The 22,123-nt window shown below is 32.7% G+C and overlaps 1 protein-coding gene across 1 annotated transcript; it reads left to right on the forward strand.

The window, feature by feature from the left end:
• Positions 1-8,610: 8,610 nt before the first annotated feature.
• On the forward strand, positions 8,611-9,964 carry LOC139499447 (uncharacterized). Its single transcript, XM_071288126.1, has 2 exons — positions 8,611-9,159; positions 9,493-9,964. Exons 1-2 carry the CDS (start codon positions 8,715-8,717, stop codon positions 9,870-9,872), a joined length of 825 nt encoding a protein of 274 aa, XP_071144227.1. The 5' UTR covers positions 8,611-8,714; the 3' UTR covers positions 9,873-9,964.
• Positions 9,965-22,123: the final 12,159 nt, after the last annotated feature.

Here is a 22,123-nt window from a genome sequence, read left to right on the forward strand (position 1 = left end):
GTCCTGGATTGGGGACTAATAACCTATCTATTAAATGTTATCATTTTCTACTTATGTTACTTTAAAAGAAGTAACCTGTCTCCAAAAAATATTGTCTTTCGCCGAAGGAAAAAAATCAATACCCCCCCCCCCCCCCAAAACCACCCCCCGAAAATCAAATGTTTGCTGCCTTAGGCATGTGTGGATAACTTTTATTCTTTAATAGTTAATTTAAATAATTGTATATACATTTATTTACATAAATCTCTATGAAACCAGTTTTTGACAACTATTATTATAAAAGTTTAAATCGCCATTCAAAAAGTGTTTTCTATTTAATTATTTTAAGTCATTTACGTTTCACTAAATAAATATCTGTTCACGTTGCAATGATCACAAATAAACCAAATATTTGGATTTTTTTCGTGAATTATTTGTCGTAACTTATTGTAAAAAATTGTATGTGTTCCTGTTTTCTCCTATTTTTCGCACATATACTGTCAGTCGAAATAGAAAGTACAATGATGTATTTTAGTTTATTCTTTTTTTAGATCATGTTATTACTACGCATATGGGCACTATTGCCACGATTACCTGAGGGCACCGATTACCTCAGGGCATACAGCAGCGGACCTAACTGCCATCTGCGTATGTTGTATCACCCTTCCTGAACATATCAACATATCTTATTAGAAGAAACACGTTAGGTATCAGTGACTGTTTGATGTTGTATCACCCTTCCTAAACATATCAACATATCTTATTAGAAGAAACACGTTAGGTATCAGTGACTGTTTGATGTTGTATCACCCTTCCTGAACATATCAACATATCTTATTAGAAGAAACACTTTAGGTATCAGTGACTGTTTGATGTTGTATCACCCTTCCTGAACATATCAACATATCTTATTAGAAGAAACACGTTAGATGGCACATGATGTTCAGGAATTTCTGACATTTCGAGTATGGTTCATTTTACATATAAATTCATTTATGATTATGGTTTTTGTACTGCTGTTTATTCTTTTTTGTTTTGTCCATGGTTTCGTCATAGTTGATAATTGGACAAACACAAACACATTTAAAAAGGAGTTTTATGATTGTCGCCATAAGTTGCACACGTCGAGCAAGAAATTCCAACTACTTGGGTTTTCAGCAGGCTGTTTTAGTTATCTGTATATGGGTTATTTTTCTAATACGACTCCAAATTACACTTCGTTCCTTGGACAATTAGTGTGAAAAGAACGAATATTCTTTCAAATTATACGAACTGGATGACAAGTTTACTTTTGTCGCGTACCTGAATTTTGCATGTTAACTTATATTTTTTTTTGGCTGCTTATTTGTCAATCCTCCGTTGTTCCTTTATAATATTATACAATTACTGTCTTTTGATGAGGTAAATATGCGGTTTTATTGACTTTTGAAAAAATGATATTCACTGAGGCCGACGGCCGAAGTGAATATCAGTTGTTCAAAAGTCAATAAAACCCCATATTTACCGAAACAAAAGACAGTAATTGTTTTATTCCATAGCCCGAGAGAAGAAAAGGTATCTAATGACAAACATATACCATTTTTTTTTACATTCAACATTTTACCATAACGTTGCATGTAAAAGCGCGTGACGTTTAGCGCGGTGAATAACACTTTCTCAGGTGAATATGCTTTTTTATTCAAAATCCAATTCATATAGAGAAACCTACTAAAATAATATCAATATGGAATAATTTTTTTTATCTTCACTTTATATCATTTGCACCCTCGTTTTGTTTCTCCCTATAATGTTTGCTATAGAATGATTTAGATGCAATAACTTACATATTACCAATACTTCTATATAATGATATGGCATTTATAACCTCGAGGTAATTTTTGTTTGAAGTAAGTATTGCAATGGATACAAGTTAATTAAGGTGGTACCTAACACTACAGGGAGATAACTCTGTAAAATCAGCTAAACGTTTTAATTACGCTGTGTTGTTACGGGAATATTAAGCTTCTCAATGATCAAAATAAGTGTTTGTCAAACTGCTATATAACCAGTGTAATTTTTCTGATAAAACGGTTGGTTCAAATTTTTTGAAATTTTTATATTTTTGTAAAAGGGTCAAAGTAAATTCTTTGTCAAAATTTTAAGAAAATTAAACGAGCCAAATTAATTTTAGTTAAAGTTTTGGGTACCACCTTAATATGTCAGAGTCATTCAAGAACGTCTTTATCGGAGTGTTAAAAATTCATTTGAAAATGAAATTGGAAATAACAAAAAATATAAAATATTGAAAAATCAGACACAAGCCAAAAATACATTTTCAAATGTGCGTGTGCTTTGCCAAAATATTTGCGGTTTACTATGAATTTATCTTAATGAGTTGTAGATAGACAAGAATATGACGCACACGTCGATGTGGTCGATTACGACGATGGTGAAAACTTCAATCACGTGTACAGACAAAACGATGATCCCTTTTTGTACGTAAATAAAGTTTCCTCTCCCATTTTAGTAATTAAAGAAGGACGCAAAAAATAAATTGTATTTTAAGTTGACCTTGTGTCAGATGTCTAAAAAAGAAAACAAACCAGGCCTTTTTCTATGCTTAGCTTTTACATGATATTGTTCGTTTTTATTTATCCTGTTTCTTCCGACATGATCACAACGAACTGCTAATTAAATTCAAAACGACATTTCCGTTATAAATAATGCATACAAGCCATTGTTCCACTACTAAATTGTCTATTCTTCTTACCAGCACACTTGGTAAAATTAAAAATCTGATAATAAATTGTTCAAATAAGGCCTTCGAAAATAGTGAAATTAATTACTGTTGGAGTGTCAAGAACTCGTTGGAAGTACTTGATAAATTGCATGGTTATATTGGTGATTTTGAATCTGTTCAAAGTTTTGATTTTTCTACCCTGTATACCACATTGCTCCACATTCTCATTAAGAAAAAATTCCCACACCTAATTAAATGGGTATTTAAAAAGTCAGAATGTGAATATATATGTTCAAATTCTTTAAGGTCATTTTTTAGTAGCAATAAACAAAAAAACTATGTCAATTTGACATGCTTTGATACTATATATGCCCTTGAATTTTTACTAGATAACATTTTTGTTCGCTTTGGGAATTCCGTATATCGTCAGATTATCGAAATTCTAATGGGGACTAACTGTGCACCACTTATTGCGTACCTGTTTTTGTATTGCTATGAGTTCCAATTTATGACAAAAATAAGCAAAGACCCATCGCAACAACATCTGATAAACAAATTTAAAAATACTTTTAGATATTTTGATGATATTTTGGCTCTCAATAATGACGACTTCAGTATGTATATTAAAGAAATTTATCCTGCTGAACTTACTTTAAATAAAGCTAATACTAACAATGACCACTGTCCTTTCCTCGATCTTGATATCTATATCACTAACGGAAAGCTGAATACTAAAATGTATGATAAAAGAGATGATTTTTCATTTCCTATGTTAATTATCAATTTTTAGATGGTGACGTTCCCTTGTCACCATCTTACGGTGTTTATATATCTCAACTTGTACGATTCGCTCGTGTATGTAACATTGTTTTAGATTTTAACGAGAGAAATTTATGTATTACTGAAAAATTATTACACCAGGGTTTTCGATATCACAAACTAGTCAAAACATTTACTAAATTTTATCATCGGTATAAGGACATCATTCGTAAATATAGCTCAACATGCAGACTTCTTATACGTTCAGGTATTTCACATCCAATTTTTTATGGAAATATTCTTTATAAAGCACAAAGGTGTCAGTATTCACCTCAAAAACTAACAAAACCTTTGAATAGACTCATTAAGAAGGGATATAGTTACGATACTGTTGCCAGGTCATTAAAGATTGCATATTTTGGCGTTAATATTGATTCACTTATAGGGTCTTTGCATCAGAACTAAACACATTTATTCAAAAACCAGTTGTTGTCATGACATGGGTTATGTTCTTCTCATATATGTTATGATGGTATGATACTAAACCCCTCACGGGAAGGATTGTGCCTGATGTTTATATGATGAAATCATAATCTTTCAGTCAGTTTAATTGAAGTCTGGAGCTGGCATGTCAGTTAACTGATAGTAGTCTGTTGTTATTTATGTATTATTGTCATTTTGTTTATTTTCTTTGGTCACATCTTCTGACATCAGACTCGGATATCTCTTAGACTGAATTTTAATGGGCGTATTGTTATGCGTTTACTTTTCTACATTGGCTAGAGGTATAGGGGAGGGTTGAGATCTCACAAACATGTTTAACCCCGCCGCATTTTTGCGCCTGTCCCAAATCAGGAGCCTCTGGCCTTTGTTAGTCTTGTATTATTTTAATTTTAGTTTCTTGTGTACAATTTGGAAATTAGTATGGCGTTCATTATCACTGAACAAGTATATATTTGTTTAGGGGCCAGCTGAAGGACGCCTCCGGGTGCGGGAATTTCTCGCTACATTGAAGACCTGTTGGTGACCTTCTGCTGTTGTTTTTTTCTATGGTCGGGTTGTTGTCTCTTTGGCACATTCCCCATTTCCATTCTCAATTTTATGTATATTAAGTTGTTTCTTGTTGTATAACAAACCAAATAAAATATGCATGATCTGACTTATAATGCTGGTTCCTTTGATAACTTTTTACACCACTGGGTCGATGTCACTGCTGGAGGACGATTCGTCCCCGAGGGTATCACCAGCCCAGTAGTCAGCACTTCGGTTTTGACATGAATATCAATTATATTTGGTCATTTTTATAAATTTCCTGTTTACAAAATTTGTTTTCGTACAACTTAGGATTTTCTTATCCAAGGATTAGATTACTTTAGCGGTATTTGGCACAATTTTTGGGAATTTCGGGTTCTCAATGCTCTTCAACTGTGTACCTGTTTGGCTTTATAACTATTTTGATCTGAACGTCACTGATGAGTCTTATGAAGACGAAACGGGCGTCTGGCGTATTAAATTGTAATCCTGGTATCTTTGAGAACTTTTTATTCACTTATTATTTGCAATGAGGTGAACTATTGCCATCCCATTTTACCGACAATACAAACTAAGGTGAGATATTCAATACTGATGCGTTATAGGTTTGATGAAACCTTAATATTTACCATCAAGGTTATTAGACTAGTTACCGGGTGTGTAATAACATGAGCAACAGGACAGGTGGCTAATGTGGAACAGAATTTGCTTACCCTTCCACAGCCTAAAAGAACACCCCCAGTTTTTGGTAGGGTTGCTTAGTCTTTAGTTTTCAATGTTGTGTCCTGTGTACTATTATGTGTCTGTTTGTCTTTTTCTTTGATAGCCATGGCGTGTCAGTTTATTTTTTTTATCTATAAGTATGATTGTTTACGACAGTATACAAATACAATACATTACATACATAAAATGTGCATACCACAAATAAACGATCGCCAACACATGTGACGGCACAGTTTAATTCTAACAAACTAAATCTAACATCAGGATTAAGTTTTTAATAGTGTACGTTATTTGTCGTGACATTTCTAAAAGCAATACGAGAAAACATTCAGCAAAACAGTCATATGAGGGAATAGGACACGTTCTATGCTCAAAAGACCAGACGTAGATGGTAAACCACAATCTAAGACGCACTAAAAATGTTGTTAGTAAACGAGACATCACATAACGACATAATAAATCAAACAAAAAATACATTTTGTTACTATCTTCCATCATAGTCACCCCAACTCTAGACGTCACTGGAATCAAACCAAAAATTTCATTTAGAGGTTCATATTGTAAGAAATTTATAAATGAATTCCTTTTAGAAATTTTCCATAATATTTGGATATTACGATTTTTTCTAAAGATCTGACAAAGCAATGTTTAAAATAAACAAGAATATCTGCAATAAGAGGCAGTTCAAATGACATTATTAATGCAAGTTTGATAATGCGGGTAACGTGGATCCTGTATTCATCTGTTCATGCAAACGTTACCCAATAATCAATTTGATTTGATTAAAGTCTGATGAACCTTATTACATTTTGTGACCTCGACCATAAATAAATCGGTTGTATGTTTTCCTCCATAGGTGACACTTCTTACAAGTTAGTTACTTTTATAATGACAGCATGACAATACAATTATGCAGGATAGTACTACAGCTAAGATAATCTACTCCTGAGGTAAAAAAGCATTAATATTATTCCTAATTATGACCTTATCAATGAGTATTCATGTCAACCACAAATGTGCTGACTACCGGAATGGTGATATAAACAAAATTAACTGATACTCTACCGTCAAAAAAGGTTTCTAAACTTTTCAAAATATAAGCAGATTTAGCCTCAATACACATTATGCATGCATGTAAAATGTACCAGACGTGTCCAATTTTGCTGGAGAAAATCAGATCTTGTGAAATAAAGTGTAATACTTATAAGTATATTTTGATTTGTTTGTATACAGCTGAAGAATTATATAAGGTGTCTGAAATTTATAGCTTGTCACTTCATAAGTTTGAATGTAAGAATAAATTTAATTTAATCTCCTATTAAAGCTGCTATATGGTTTAAGCAGGATTATAAACAAAACAAACTATGATTTACTACTAAAAGTGTTATTTATCAATAGGAGATTAAATTGAATTTATTCTTACATTCAAACTTATGAAGTGTCAAGCTTTAATTAATGAAGCATATTTTCAAAACAATTGTTTACATTATTATTTGTATAAATGGTTTTCGAATAACATAAATATTATTCAAAGTTTTAATTTTCTTCATGTTTTTTCTACCCCCAAAAAGATGACCATGTTGGAGTTTGAAAATCTTTCGAAATTTAGGGTTCGCAAAGTTACTTATTTGCTCTTCGTCTTTTTTTTCTTCCAGCGTCACCATTGAGTCTGCCGTAAGGAGTTGTAATGATGATATGTACGAGGACGTTATTTAAATGTTTATTGTACACAAACCAATGCTTGTTGTCCATTCGTTTGATGTTTTTTATTATTTGATTTTGCCATTTGATTAGGGACTTTTCCGTTTTGAATTTTCCTCGGAGTTCAGTATTTGTGTGCTTTTACTATATTCTACCTAGACCTATTTGTCACGTTTGGCTTGTTTCTCGAGTATTTAATTCTAAATTCAATCGAACTGTATTATAACTCTCAATTTCTTAATTCAGCAACTGAGATAACTAATTCAACACATATTTTTTTAAAGAAGAAAAACGACTTGAAATAACCGTTCACTGACATAATTTACCCAGTTTTCGAATATACTCGATGTTTCTTAAAATAAAATATCCCACAACGGGATGCGTTCTTCTGTCTGGATTCGTCATTTTCTTCATTTGGATCTAATATTCTCATAAAACTACTCATGTTTATTGTACAAAAGACTAACAACCTGTTTAACAAACAAATTAAACGATCTTATAATCGAACAAGCTTCGGAAGGAAAATATATATGTTTACTGTATCCGTAACGGTAATATTAAGACGAATGACGTATTTGTTTTTTCCCACGCAGATTTTTGGGGGTTCGTTTGGGTTAGTCTTTAATTTTCTATGTTGTGTTTTGTGAACTATTATTTTTCTGTTTGTCTTTTTTATTTAATTTTTAGCCATACCATTGTCAGTTTATTTTCGCTCTATGAGTTTGAATGCCCCTCCGGTATCTTTCTTCCCTCTAGATCTTTCGCAAACTTTATTTAGAAGTATTTCTTAATCATCTTGTTTTTGTTCCTTTAAGGTTTTTTTTCGATTGTATAACTGATACAAAATAGAGTTTGTTTTTTAACAAGTATATGGTTATGTAAAATAAATTGAGAGTATGAAGGATAATTCAATAATAAAACAAGTTAATATAATATAATGAGCAAACAAGAGTCGGAAGTACATATTTGTTACTGGTATCCGTAACGGCAATACTTCAATATTAACACAATTATTAATTAGTTATTCTTCTTCAATAAAGTACACTTTTTAGTGTTGTCTTACTAATATATGCAGTAAAATTAGCCAAAAAAAAAAATAAAATAAATATCAGTTGAGATTTGAATTCAGGACTTCATGTTTTAGATCAATAAATTATAGTCATTTCGTACCTAAACCATTTGATATCGTACAACGGCAAAACCAGTTTGTATCCTTAGACTTCTGATCCTTGGCATATGCACCTCATGGAATATACGCTTGTTTACTCCCTGTTATTATTCAATCATATCATTTTAGTCTTAACTTGACTATGATTTCAGTCCTCAAAGAATTATTTCAGTACTTTTAAATTTATTGTAAGCATACATGTTATACCTCTTTACTTGACAAAACATGTAATTGTAAGCAATGACCTTTGATCTTAATTGTATTTTCAGCTTATAGTAATTTGACATTTTAATCACCAAATAAATTCACAAAAATACTTGATTCTAGACATACTTCAATGTATTTGTCTGCATTCTATGGCAATGCATTTTAGGCAAACATAGCAAAACATAGCATAATTTCATGGTTGACTTGAGAAAATTGCATTTATCATTATCATGTTTTTTTTTACAAGGACGCATAGTTTACTATACGTCAGAAAAAACAAAATAACAAATGCGCAATTTACATATGACAAGTATATTGACTAGACCGGATAACATCGGAAAAGAGAGGATGTCAACCTTGTTATATATAAAATTGATTTAAAATTATTAAATATATCTTGTCACCTTATCGAATTGGTCAGTCACAATGTTGTCTATGGTTCTGCTGGGATGTGTGTATATGCTTGCACAAAGCACCGACGGTGGTATTGTTTTTCCTAATGTGCCTCAGGAAAATCCTCTTGCTAATATGATACATGAGGTATTCGCAGAGGAGCAATCCACGGATACAGAAGAAAGTAATGTTATCGAAAGTGACCCATTTGCAGATATGCTACAACTTGAAACACCAGATAATGATTCTATAGTAGATCTCGATTCCGATATACCCGACGGTGCTGACTTCGTGGATGCTACTCCCATAGAAAGCAACGCTCTTCACAGTTTACCTCCACTGAGTATGGAACCTGGTGTTACTCATCATGAAAGTAGTTCGGTAATCGAGATACTAAAGGAGGAAAGAATGGCTCGTCGTCGGTTAGAAGAAACTGTGACGGCACTTCAAAAGAAAGTTAATTCCTACTGCGATTTTGGTGAGTACAGAGTAGTAAAAAAATTAAGAAAAAAAAAGAAATTATATATATTAGTATAACAAATATTGCATTTAAGAAAACCTCAAACAAACGGAAAAAAACAAATTAATATAAGAAAATATATTTTAGTATTAAACACCAAAACAAAACGTCTGTTTCTTCGACAGATTGCTTTTGATTGCCCGGATAGTATAGTCTCTGTCATTTTTTAAAGATACCAGGAATGACAAAAAAAAAACATTAAAAAGGAAGTAATCATATATTATTATTGTAATTGTAGGTAGTCGTGAGAAGAACTTGTATTCACGTTAATAAAACAACTTGTATTTTCAGTTGGTTACACGGCAACAGCCAACAGCGGATCTGTATTATCTGGTAAAGTCATCAAGTTTACTAACATCAAGACAAGTTATGGGATAACAAACAAGTCAACTCTCACCACTTCAGGAACATTCAAGGCACAACATAGCGGTCTCTATGTCGTAGGGGTTACTGTCAACTCAAAAACCAATGGTGCTGCCTTCAAAATATTCAAAAATACCCTACAGATTACCCAGGTTTACATCTCAGGAAATTCGGGAACTGTTGATCAAAGTGGTACTGGATTTATCGTTGTTGAGCTCGGAATCGGAGATATCATCAGCGTAAAAAGCTCGAAAACAATGTATGTCTACGGAACCTATTCGACCTTCACCGTTGCCAAAATCAAGTAACCAGTTTTGAACGTGGACCTATTTAAACTTATTTGTTATCTCTTTTTAAAATTAAAGGTCGTCTTTCTTTTGAATAAATAAGTTGCACATGTTGTATCAGTAAAATGTACACATATTCCCGCCTGAGCATTTGGTAGTATACACTTACACATGGTAAATAGGATATTTAAAGGAGGACCAAATTTATCAGCCTAAGTAAGTTCTACAAAATCATGTTTGTTTAAATTGTTTATAAGTGTTTCTCGTTTCTTGTTTTTCATATAGATTAGACCGTTGTTTTTCCCATGTGAATGGTTTTAAACTGGTGTTTTGTGGTCCTTTATAGCTTCGTGTTCGTTGTCAGCCAATGTTCCGTGTTGTACACCGTACCTTGACCTCTAGTGGTTTACGTTATAATTGCGACTTGGATGGAGAAATGTCTCTTTGGCACTCATATCACATTTTCCTATATCTATATATAATGAACAACAACGAAAACAAAATTAACAGTCTTCAAAACGCTACATTGTTAAGACTGAGTAACATTATTCTGCTCGGATAACGCGCCGTGTTGCTCATAGTTAGTTTTACTTACCGATCGTTTGATTCTGATGACCAAAATCTTTTCACATCAAAATTTTCACCGTGTCTCCACGCCTACGACGACACCATAACAAACCGCTGTTATATATTGAAGGGAGAAACAAGTTTTATTCCGTTTACAAATAAATAGTTACAGGAAGGACACATATCCCTGAACAGTCATTCCAGTGACTGTGGAATATTAGTGTTCATGATTTGAAACATGGAAAATTATTTGTTTTCAATTATAATGTTACTAAATGAAAAAAAAGTCTCAACCTTTCAATGCAGTTTCATCTACATTTAATTTGAGTGAAAATGTTAGGTATCAAATATGAACGCATGAACATTGTCTTATTTCCATACTTCAACGAAAACAAACAAATATGAAAATGTTTTGCACACCAATATTTGCATGTACTATCTTGCAAAATATGTAAACTTTTATGTTAAATTGAAAAATTAAACAGACAATAGACAAATTGTCTATATAATATGTACATTTTTTTTAAATGACTGCAGTAATGCGTTGCAGCTTATTTCGAAGGCTCGGCATCATGGAACTGAGTTTTCACGTGAAACTGTTAACAAGGGAGAAGTAACAAACACGTACTTCTACTTTAAACGATTAGGGACTTATCAGTAACAATTCCTCGTATAATGGTGAGTCTAGTGTTATTGAAAGTTATAGTCTAGAAAAGTTTTATGTTAATTGGGGAAGATCTCTGGTATTCCTTTGCAATATATGTCCTTTGTATGATTGTCCGTAGATAAATGTCATTTGTAAATACATAACAGCCTAATATCTATATACAAAAGATGAGAAGGATGGACTCGGAAATATGGCAAATCGCTTTTCCCCGAAATATCGATATATTTCGAAATGGCAATTTAAGCCCTCCACATATATCAAAGACGAACTATTTTTCCAAAATATGTTTGATAGTATATTTATCTGTACAGCACGATTGCTAGCTATATGTTAATTACAATAACAATCTAGGTCGGCCTCACATATACTGGACGATGGAATAAAATTTTATGAGACTATGATTTAGGTGAGAAGTCTACTACATATTAACCAGGTTAAATACACCATTTTCTATATAAGGAAATGCCTATTCCAATTCAGGAATATGAAAGTTGTTTTCTGTCCGTTTGAGGTGTTTGCGCTTTTGATATTAACATTAATTAAGGAAATTTTAGTTTTGATTTTTTTTTTTAAAGATTTGTCACAATGAAGTGGGTATAATTCCTTTTTTTTTAAATATTATAAGTTATTGTGAACGTGGCTTATATTCACGCTACAGGTTGGTCAAAATTGTCATATTTTGTATAAATTAAGCATACAAAATCATTTTTATGACAAAAAACGAAAACAACACCATCGAATTTTGAGTTTAAGTATCAGAAGAACGCTCTTATAACATGCAAAATATGGGTTCACCGTACTCGTTTTCTTACGTAATAAAATTCCCAACACTTTCGTTTGTAAAGGCAACTTTATCTGAATTATCTTCCCTTACATTTGAGTTGTCCCCTCTTACGTTGCAAAGTTAAAAAACAACGAACCAAATACAGATACATATGATAAACATGTAATTTTCTATAGTGTAATTCAAATTTTTAACCATGAATTACCTACTGCTCAATACATGCTGTCCCAGGTAAGGCGGAGGGTTTGGAGGGTATTTTGTATGTTTGTACCTGTCCCAAGTCAGGAACCTGGAATTCAGTAGTTGTCGTTTGTTTATGTGGTCTTTGTTAATTTTTTGTACATAAATAAGGCCGTAAGTTTTCTCGTTTGAATTATTTTACATTGTCATTTCGGAGCCTTTTATTGCTGACAATGTGGTATTGGCTTTGCGCATTTTTGAGGGACGTACAGTGACCTATAATTGTTAATTTCTGTGTCATTTGGTCTCATTTGGAGAGTTGTATCATTGGCAATCATATCACAACTTCTTTTTTTTATATAAATTGGCACATTTCATAAATGATTTAGACCAATTGTTTTCTGGTGTATCAAAATCAAAGATTTTTAGTTTAAACATATTTTATTTTATAAACTTAATCAAAATTGAAATGACACAAGTTAATCATACTTATGAAAAGAGAGAACTTTCAAAAAGTACTTTAATAAAGAGCGTTGTCAATAATGTCAAGTAATCGATAATGAATCTGCCGGTGAAATATATGTTTTCGGATTTAATGATCAACATAGAATCGCTGATACCTCTGGTTTACAAATAAGTCTATGTTGTGTTTTGTGTACTACCATTTGTCTTTTTGTCGTATCACTGTTTTGTCATTTTATTGTCAACTGATTTTATTATACTTCACGTTAAAATGCTATGTTTTGATTGGTTAATACGAGGCTGTTAATTTCCTCTATCACATGGCTGAGCGGGAGACAATTTGTTTTTAAATGTCACCTCTCGTCCACACCAATCATAAATCGATAATTTAAAGGACAATGAATTGCATTTGCAAAAAGTTATTAAATACCATGCTGAACTTCTTTCTACGTTTTGACTCAGATGTGACTGTCAAAATAAAAAAAAAATAAAACCTCTTGCCTCACTTTTGTGTTTTTCCTAATAACCGTCACGTTGTTGTGAACGTGACGTCATTGAAAATAATTAAAAAACAATAATCTGCAAAAACAATAATGATAGGACATTCAGTATGATAAATTAAAAAAACACATAGCTGAGACGGTTATAGAGCAGACTAGTACCCTCGAAAAAACATTGTCAACCTTTGTTTCGCCGTGTTTGACAATGTTTTCTTGAGGTAACAATCTGCTCTATCAACCTCTCAGCCATGTGCTATTTATATAGTGTAAATGATCCTTTTCTTTTTTTTTCTTCTCTTATAAACGTGTTTTTATTTTGTGGAGACAAATCTTTAATAATATCAGCCAAGTAACAATTTTTTTGATATAATAAAGAGTAAGAACGTCATGGTTTTCTGAATTTATTAAAGAAGAAAACAACAATTCAAGTGTTCAATACAGATTATATCAGATATTGCGAAAATTAGTTTATATTCGTTAGTTTTCGGGTGACACTATTCCAAGGGGGGAAAACACTTCAACAATTCTTCTGTACCTTCAACTTTCAACCCGATCATAATGACTTAATACTTCTTTACAATTTACTTCTATCAGGATTTATGTTCCCCGAACATTTTAAAGCCATGAATGCTGAATCTTGTCAATGTTTGTTATTGTAAAGTTGTCAAAGACTATTGCAGTTATGTTTGCTGGTAACGACAAGAGGTCTACATTCACATAGATATATAATTATGTAGAGGACACATTTTAAGCCTGTTATGCCATCTAGGAAAGGAAAATGCGATATTGATTTTGTACCATTGGTTTGTTTATAAGAAAATTTAAAGGGAGTGCCAGCTTTGCAACCTCGTCAAAATTTTCGTATGTAGAACTTGTGGATTGAACCTGGTATTAAAGCGCTAAACCTCTCACTTGTATGACAGTTACATCAAATTATATTGACAACGATGGGTGAACAAAACAGACATGATAAATAAAACTGTTAAAATAAGAGTACATCAGTCATCACCGTGTCGCAATCTCAATCAAAATCAAACTATCTTTATATCTATGTCATTAACAGGAAGTTTAATACAAAACAATTATAATAAAAGGGATGATTTTTCAATTCCTATCGTTAATTCTTAATTTTAAGAGGATGTTTATATATTTCAAAGGGGGACGAAAGATACCAAGAGGGACAGTCAAACTCATAAATCAAAAATAAACTGACAACGCCATGGCTAAAAATGAAAAAGACAAACAGACAAACAATAGAACACATGACACAACATAGAAAAGTAAAGAATAAGCAACACGAACCCCACCAAAATCTAGGGTGTTGGTACGCAAATCCTGCTCCACATGTGGCAATCTTCGTGTTGCTTATGTGATAACAAATCCGGTAAATAGTCTAATTCGGTAGGTCACATTCATGAAAGGGAAGGGGATTGTGGTTACGACGTTAGGAACATATCCGATATCATTTGTGAAACGGTCATTCCATAACGGTCAACCAACTCGTGATAGGGTCCGTAAAATTTCCGAATAGAAGGGTTGATTTCAACTTCACCATTTGGAACTCTTGCTTTAATAGCTTTCTTGTCTGCAGCAACCCTCTATCAAGAAAGTCATGATAGGAAATGCAAGCACGGGAATATCTTGTACGATTCACTCGTGTACGTATTATATTTTAGCGAAAGAAATTGAGATTTATTTATTACTGAAAAATTATTACACCAAAGTGTGCGATATCACAAACTAGTCAAAACATTTACTAAATTTCATCATCGACACATGACATCATTCATAAATATACCTCAACATGCAGATATCTTATACGTTCATGTATTTTACATCCAATCTTTTATGGTAATATTCTTTACATAGCACAAAAATGTCAGTTTCACCTCAAAAGCTAACAAAACTTTCAAACAGACTTATTAAGAAGGGATTTAGTTACGATACTGCTGTCAGGTCTTTAAAGACAGGATATTTTGGCTTTAATATGGCTTCAAGTATAGGGTCTGTGCAACGGAATTAAACACTTTTGTTTTTAAATATAGGCAACAGAAGTATACCGCTGTTAGAAACCAGTTGTTGGCATGATACGGGTTATGTTCTTCTCATGTATTTTAGGGGCCTCTTTGACCGAGTGGTCTAGCCAGTCAACACAGGTTGTGAGTTCGAACATCGCTCGAGCGGATGCACTCGATTCCAATCTGAAATGACTAGGAGTGTCATTTTTCCTATCGAAGATGGTTTTCTCCGGGCATTCCGTAGTCCTCCACCAATAAAAATTGGCCGCCACGAAATAGCCCAAATGCGGTGCTTAAATGGCAGTAAAACACCAAAAATCCAATCATATGTCATATATTTTATGATGGTATAATACTAAACCCCTAACGGGAGGGATTGTGCTTGGTATACACATAATGACATAATCTCTGAATCAGATTAATTGAGATCTGAAACTGGCATGTCAGTACCTAGTAGTCTTTTGTTAATTTATGTATTATTGTCATTTTATTTATTTTCTTTCGTTACCTATTCTAACCTTGGAATCGGACTTCTCTTAAACTGAGTTTTATTGTGTGTATTGTTGTATGTGTGTGTGTTTTTTTTAATCTGAATTGATTAGAGGTATAGAGGGAGGGTTAAAATCTAAAAAAACAAGTTTAACCCCGCCACATTTTTGCTCCTGTCCCAAGTCGGGAGCCTTTTGCCTTTGTTAGTCTTGTATGATTTTTTATGTTAGTTTCTTCTATATAATTTTGAGTTTAGAATGACGTTCATTATGAACATATTTGTTTCGGGCCATCTGAAAGACGCCCCTGGGTGCAGGAGTTTCTCGCTGCATTGAAGACCCATTGGTGGCCTTCGACTGTTGTCTGCTCTATGGTCGGGGTATTGTGTCTTTAACACATTCCCAATTTCCATTTTCAATTTAATTAACAAAGAGGCACAAAAAGCATTAATCAAATTTAACAACCACGTTCATTTCTTGTTTATTGTTGAATCTTATAGCAAAATTAAAAGATAATGCAAACAGCACATTGATATGTCACATAAGTGCCGAGCCACGTCAAACGGATATCCCAAAAACAGACCAAACAGTAAAAGTATTATTAGTAAAGACAAATAAAAGAACAGTATAACACTTTATTATGATGATCAACATCGTCAGTACGCAGAACATACAGAATCTATTCCACAAGACCTGTATGTATTATATGTGAAGTTGATACGGAATATTTATCATCAAGGTGTTGTTATTTCCGATGATATTTTTTAGAAAAAGTTCGAGACGTTTTTTTAGTTCGTACTTTATTTGCCTTTTTAACATTTTTTATTCGAGCGTCACTGGTGAGTCTTTTGTAGACGAAACGTGCGTCCGGCGCAAATATGAAATGCCAATCCTGGCATCTAGGATTAGTTTATTTACATACCCCTTGTTCATCAACACTGGTGACTTTTTACAAAGTCTGAGAAGAACCTGATATTTTTATTAGTTGTTAGTGGCTTTGAACTAGCTGTCAGATAACTGCGAGTACTCTCAGATATGTTCATTGTGTCTTTTTTTGTCGGGATAATTATCAAGTGGGTGAAATAAAAGGAAGTCAATAGGTATAATTTGTATTGCCTGTTATAAATATTTTTTCAATATATTACAAAACACAATATATCATAAATAATTAAATACACAAATGAAAATACATAAACATAAATATATAATAAATATATTTTTTGGCAAACATCCGCCGCTATAAATTTATAAAAGGAAAAAATCTAAATGGGAGGGAGGGTGGTTAATTTCAACGTAATATCAAATTCAAAAATGTAAAGAAAACACTTTGCATTAGTATAAATAAACAATTAACAACAAAGGAAAAGTTTATATCCAATTAAAAGGGCGAAATAATTTAAATCTTAAATTAAACCAACTATCAAGTGGGTGAAATAAAAGGAAGTCAATAGGTATAATTTGTATTGCCTGTTATAAATATGTTTTCAATATATTACAAAACACAATATATCATAAATAATTAAATACACAAATGAAAATACATAAACATAAATATATTATAAATATATTTTTTGGCAAACATCCGCCAAGCCTACAAGGCCGCCAAAAAAATACTAACTATCAAAACAGTTAATCATGATAAACACCAGACATACTATTATCACTCTTTTTTCTCTCTTCAAATAAGCTCCATCCTTTCAAAATGTGTATAGATAATGAAAGGACAAACAGCAAACCAACTCAGAATGTATGTAGATCCTGAGTAGTTAGAGGAAAACCAACATCATATTCAGGATGCAAGTTCTCTGAAAAGAGAAAAAAGAATAATTATAGTAAATAATATACATGTATGAAGTAAAAAAAAAACACAATTGTAACACATTACAATTTAAATACTCTGATGCTTAATAATTTTGATTATCTTTTTTTCTGAAAAGTTATGTACCAGCAAAATTTAAATGAAGCCCATCTCTCGGAGCAAATAAGGAAGAATCTGGAATATTGTCGAGTAAGAAACTCCTATACAAATTACAATATTATAAATTATTTCTTTTACACAATCTTTTTAACTCAGCATTAACTATATTAACTTTAGCTCCAGTTTTCATGTGATCAACTGGTCTAGGAAGAATAGAAGTAAATATCAACTTAGAAAATGTCTTCTTTTTTAACTTGTGAATTAAATCTCCGAAATAAGACATAATAGTATCTACGGATTTAGACGAAGAAATATTATAAGTACCAACATGTACTCTAACGAAATCTAATGAAATTAAATCGACTTTCCCAGATGCAATTAATTCAGTAAGACGACCAATAGTGGCACCAGGAAAGGCCTGAGTTGTACACCCATCTATTCCACTAACATATTTAGGTATAGACGCTGACACAATGGTTGCCCTTTTTTCCAAGAAATTCCCTGTAAAATTTATAATAAAACATTTGAAATATGTGCCGTCATCTTTTCTGCTACTGAAATCTTATCGTCTAATGAAAATTTTAATATCTCTTGTAAGCATCGCTTTTCCAATCTCCGTACAATTGAATTAATTCCGTAGGTACTTCGGCTGCAAAAGCCCAGCTAGCCCCCCCCCCCCCCCCCCCTCGACTAAAACTATGTGTAGAATATGACGACGCATCTATACCAATATCAGTAATAAACTGTTTCAGTATTGACTGAAATTGTCTATACGTGACAGGTACACATAATATATTTTTTATAAAACAATAAGCTGAACTCTTATCAGAAGTACTACAAACCAAAGACTTCATATTCAAAAAAGCTTGAACGGGACACAATGGAGAATCTGGTATTAAGACTAGAGGTATTAATAATTCTCTCTCACCAAACTGAATGGTTTTCGATCATTTAACACTTATCAATAATAGCTTACGCTTACAATCGAAAATAATACTATCTCTACAAAGCTGTTTATTATGATCAAAAGTAGAAACGGAATCTGGAACCAAATTAGATTTTCTAAACATAAGAAAAAAGGCATGTAAAAATAAATACCATATGGTAGCATCATGCGCACTATTCATATCTAGCTTATTATAAATTTGAAATAAAATGTGAGGAGTAATTGACAAGGCCTGTTTTATACAATGTGCCTTAATTCTACATAAACTTCTTAATACTAATCTCAAATGAAAAGCTTCAAACTGTGGATATTCTAAATCTAACAATAAATGCAGATATCTTATTGAACTAATATAATTCTTGATAGAGTCAACAGATTTAAAACTTCTACTTAGAAACTGTTCATATAATGTCAAAACATAAACTGTAGACGGAACAGGAATAAGTTCAAAATATATACAAAACATAAAATATGATTCTAACTGAGTTTTTTTATTTTTATAAGTACTCTCCGCAAAAGCATGCTTAGCAGAATCTTTACATTGAAACCGCAGAACCTCTAACTCTGTAAAATAAATTACCAATTATTTAAAAATGAAAAAATCTGACATGAGAACTGGTACCTCTTCATATCTATCTACTGAAATAGCTGACTTAAATAACTCTCTGTATTTATGACTACAATACCATCGAGACAAATAGTCAGCAAGTCTATTTTCTACACCTAAAATGTTTCTTCAAACTGAAAAATCGCTTGAATAAAACAAAGCTCTCTCAAACAAGTTTGCATAAAAGCATCCTTAGATGACCCTATATTGATGACCTGAACAGACGCCTCATTATCACAAAAGATCAGAATTTTTTTCCAGTAAAATTTCTTTCCCCAAATTTTAACAGCAACTACAATAACAAGTAACTCCAAACAATTGATATGTAATTGATCGTTTGTGATATCAGAAGGAAAAACAGCATGAAAATACAGATTTGAAGTAAAAGCTTCTAAACAAGCATTGCTTGAAAAAATCTCATCTGGAGACGACCAATCTTCAAGAGACATCATAGAGACACCATTATAGCTCGACAGAAACCTATGCCACCACAATGAGTCCTTCTGTACCTCTACCGGAATCTTTCTATATATCTTATGCCCACTGCCTACGACATTTGAAGGGTAAGCACTACGAAGCCAGTTCAACAAACGACTAACGAATAATCTACCAGGTCGTACACAGGTGGACACAAAATGAAGTTCCCCAAGAATTGACTGTAACTCTCTTAAAGAAGCTTTTTTCTTTCTTAACCAAGCCTGAACTAACAACGAAATGTCTAGAACACGATAAGAAGTAACTTCCAAAGTCAACTTCACAGTGTCAACTGTAATTCCTAAACATTCCATCCTCGTAGTAGGAGCTACCCCTTTTTGCTTTGACTCCTCTAGCCCACAACTATCTAGTAATGCACCTAAAGCAATATAAGCTTCATCAGCTTTATCCACCGTATCCGCACCACACAAAATCATCTAGATAATTGATAACCATGTATCCCATCTTATAAAACATAAAACTAACAGCTGTAGTGATTCTTTGACAAATCAAAGCACTAGACCGTAAACCCATAAGAAGAACACGATCCACAAAGAGCTTATTATCCCACTGAAAACCAACTAAATGCAAATCACCTGGATCAATTGGAATTGGCCTGTAGGCCCTTTTCAAATCCTTCTTAACAACCAGACACTTACCACCTCTATCCTTAATTATTCCGACTAAATCATCAACTTTCGGATACGATAATTGAACCTTTCCACCTAAATAAACATCCTTTGCGATAAAATCATTTACGGATCTTCCAGGTGGGAAACTTAAGTCTAAAGTGACCCTTCGTTCCACCGAGTCTTTTTTATACACCGAATTTAACGGTGAAATTTTGAAATGACAAGAAAAAGGATTTTTGTCAAACGGTCCAATTATGGCTCCATATGTAGCTTTCTTTAATAAGTAAGCCAAAATTTCATCATGAAAATCTGTAGCCCCTTTATGATTCTTAACTTAAGATGAACCTTCATTGAACATTTCACCCTGATATCCAATCGGTGCACCAAACTGTAAAAACTCGCAAATGATTTCATCGTCATAGTCTATCAAATTTTCCCTAAAAAATCTACATTTATTCCAGATTTAACTGGAATTCTACAGCCCAAATAATTTGGGTAACCTGATTGAACAATTTGATTATGTATTTCAATAGTATTTTTAAACTCATTATCATTCAGCTTATCCTGAGCAACGAAACCAACCTTATTAATCTTAATATTTAATGTGTCTACATTTACATCACACAATAAATCTTTCTTGTATTTTTTACAAAAATGTGTGCACTTATTAATAGATGCATTTCCCTTGTCAAGATTATCCACCTTATCATTATCAAGTTTGTCATCACTCTCTAACGATTTCATATAACTTGGTAAAAAAAACTTCTGCTAGTGGATTTAACATTGTACATTTACCAAACACATTTTTCATTGCCAGTCATTTAGTTTGATGCGGACAACTTTCTGACGATTCCGGATGATAAGCCTTTCTGTTATCTTCTCTCCAGCAAGTCGCACAAATATGTTGAAGGTACTTATCGACACCTCGGATTTTGCACATCCTCCGTAACATTAGGGCTAGACATTCCCACACAATGTAATTGTTTATGGGTAACGTTCTTACTTTCCCTTAAATCCCGAGACATACTTTAACGGCGGAAAAGTTCATTACTATCAACTTCAAAAGTCACTTTAACTCCAAAAAGACAATAAAAAAAAATCCAAGTAGTTTTTACGTAATATCTAATTTCAACGTAATATCAAATTCAAAAATGTATAGAAAACACTTTGCAATAGTATAAATAAACAATTAACAACAAAGGAAAAGTGTATATCCAATAAAAAGGGCGAACTAATATAGTGAGTAAATTTAATACAAGAGGTTATACTAACGAAAATCTAGTTTGAACCAGTGTGATTACTGAGGTGTAAAAATATAAATTTCACTGTTTTGCTAATTAAATAATTTAAATCTTAAATTACACCGTATAAGTACCCGGCCACGTCCACTTTTATATTTTTGTCAATCTGATCAGTTAAGCCTTTTACAACTGATTTGTGTAGTTCGTTCTTATGTTGTACTTTTATAATACTGTCCCAGGTTAGGGGAAGGTTGGAATCCCGCTAACATGTTTTACCCCGCCACATTATTTATGTATGTGCCTGTCCTAAGTCAGGAGCCTATAATGCAGTGGTTATCGTTTGTTTATGTGTTACATATTTGTTTTTCGTTCATTTTTTTTTATATAAATAAGGCCGTCAGTTTTTCTCGTTTGAATTGTTTTACATTGTCTTATCAGCCTTTTTATAGCTGACTATGCGGTATGGACTTTGCTCATTGTTGAAGGCCGTGCGGTGACCTATTGTTGTTAATGTTTGTGTCATTTTTGTCTCTTGTGGACAGTTGTCTCATAGGCAATCATACCACATCGTCTTTCTTTATAATCTCCTTAATACCGAATAAGTTGGGAAGGTTGTGAGAATTAACAATTTCAAAATTCAAAACGTCTCGTTTGTCATAGATTTTGGTACTGAGATGACTGTGTATGTAAAATTCGAGGTACAGGTCTAAAATGAGGCGGTGGAATCCGTGTCTGTTGTTTTTTTAAGTTCTAGTTCCCGGGGATATATTAATGGAACCCGATCAGAA

Source organism: Mytilus edulis, chromosome 12 (assembly GCF_963676685.1).
Source record: "Mytilus edulis chromosome 12, xbMytEdul2.2, whole genome shotgun sequence".
Lineage (NCBI taxonomy): Eukaryota > Metazoa > Mollusca > Bivalvia > Mytilida > Mytilidae > Mytilus > Mytilus edulis.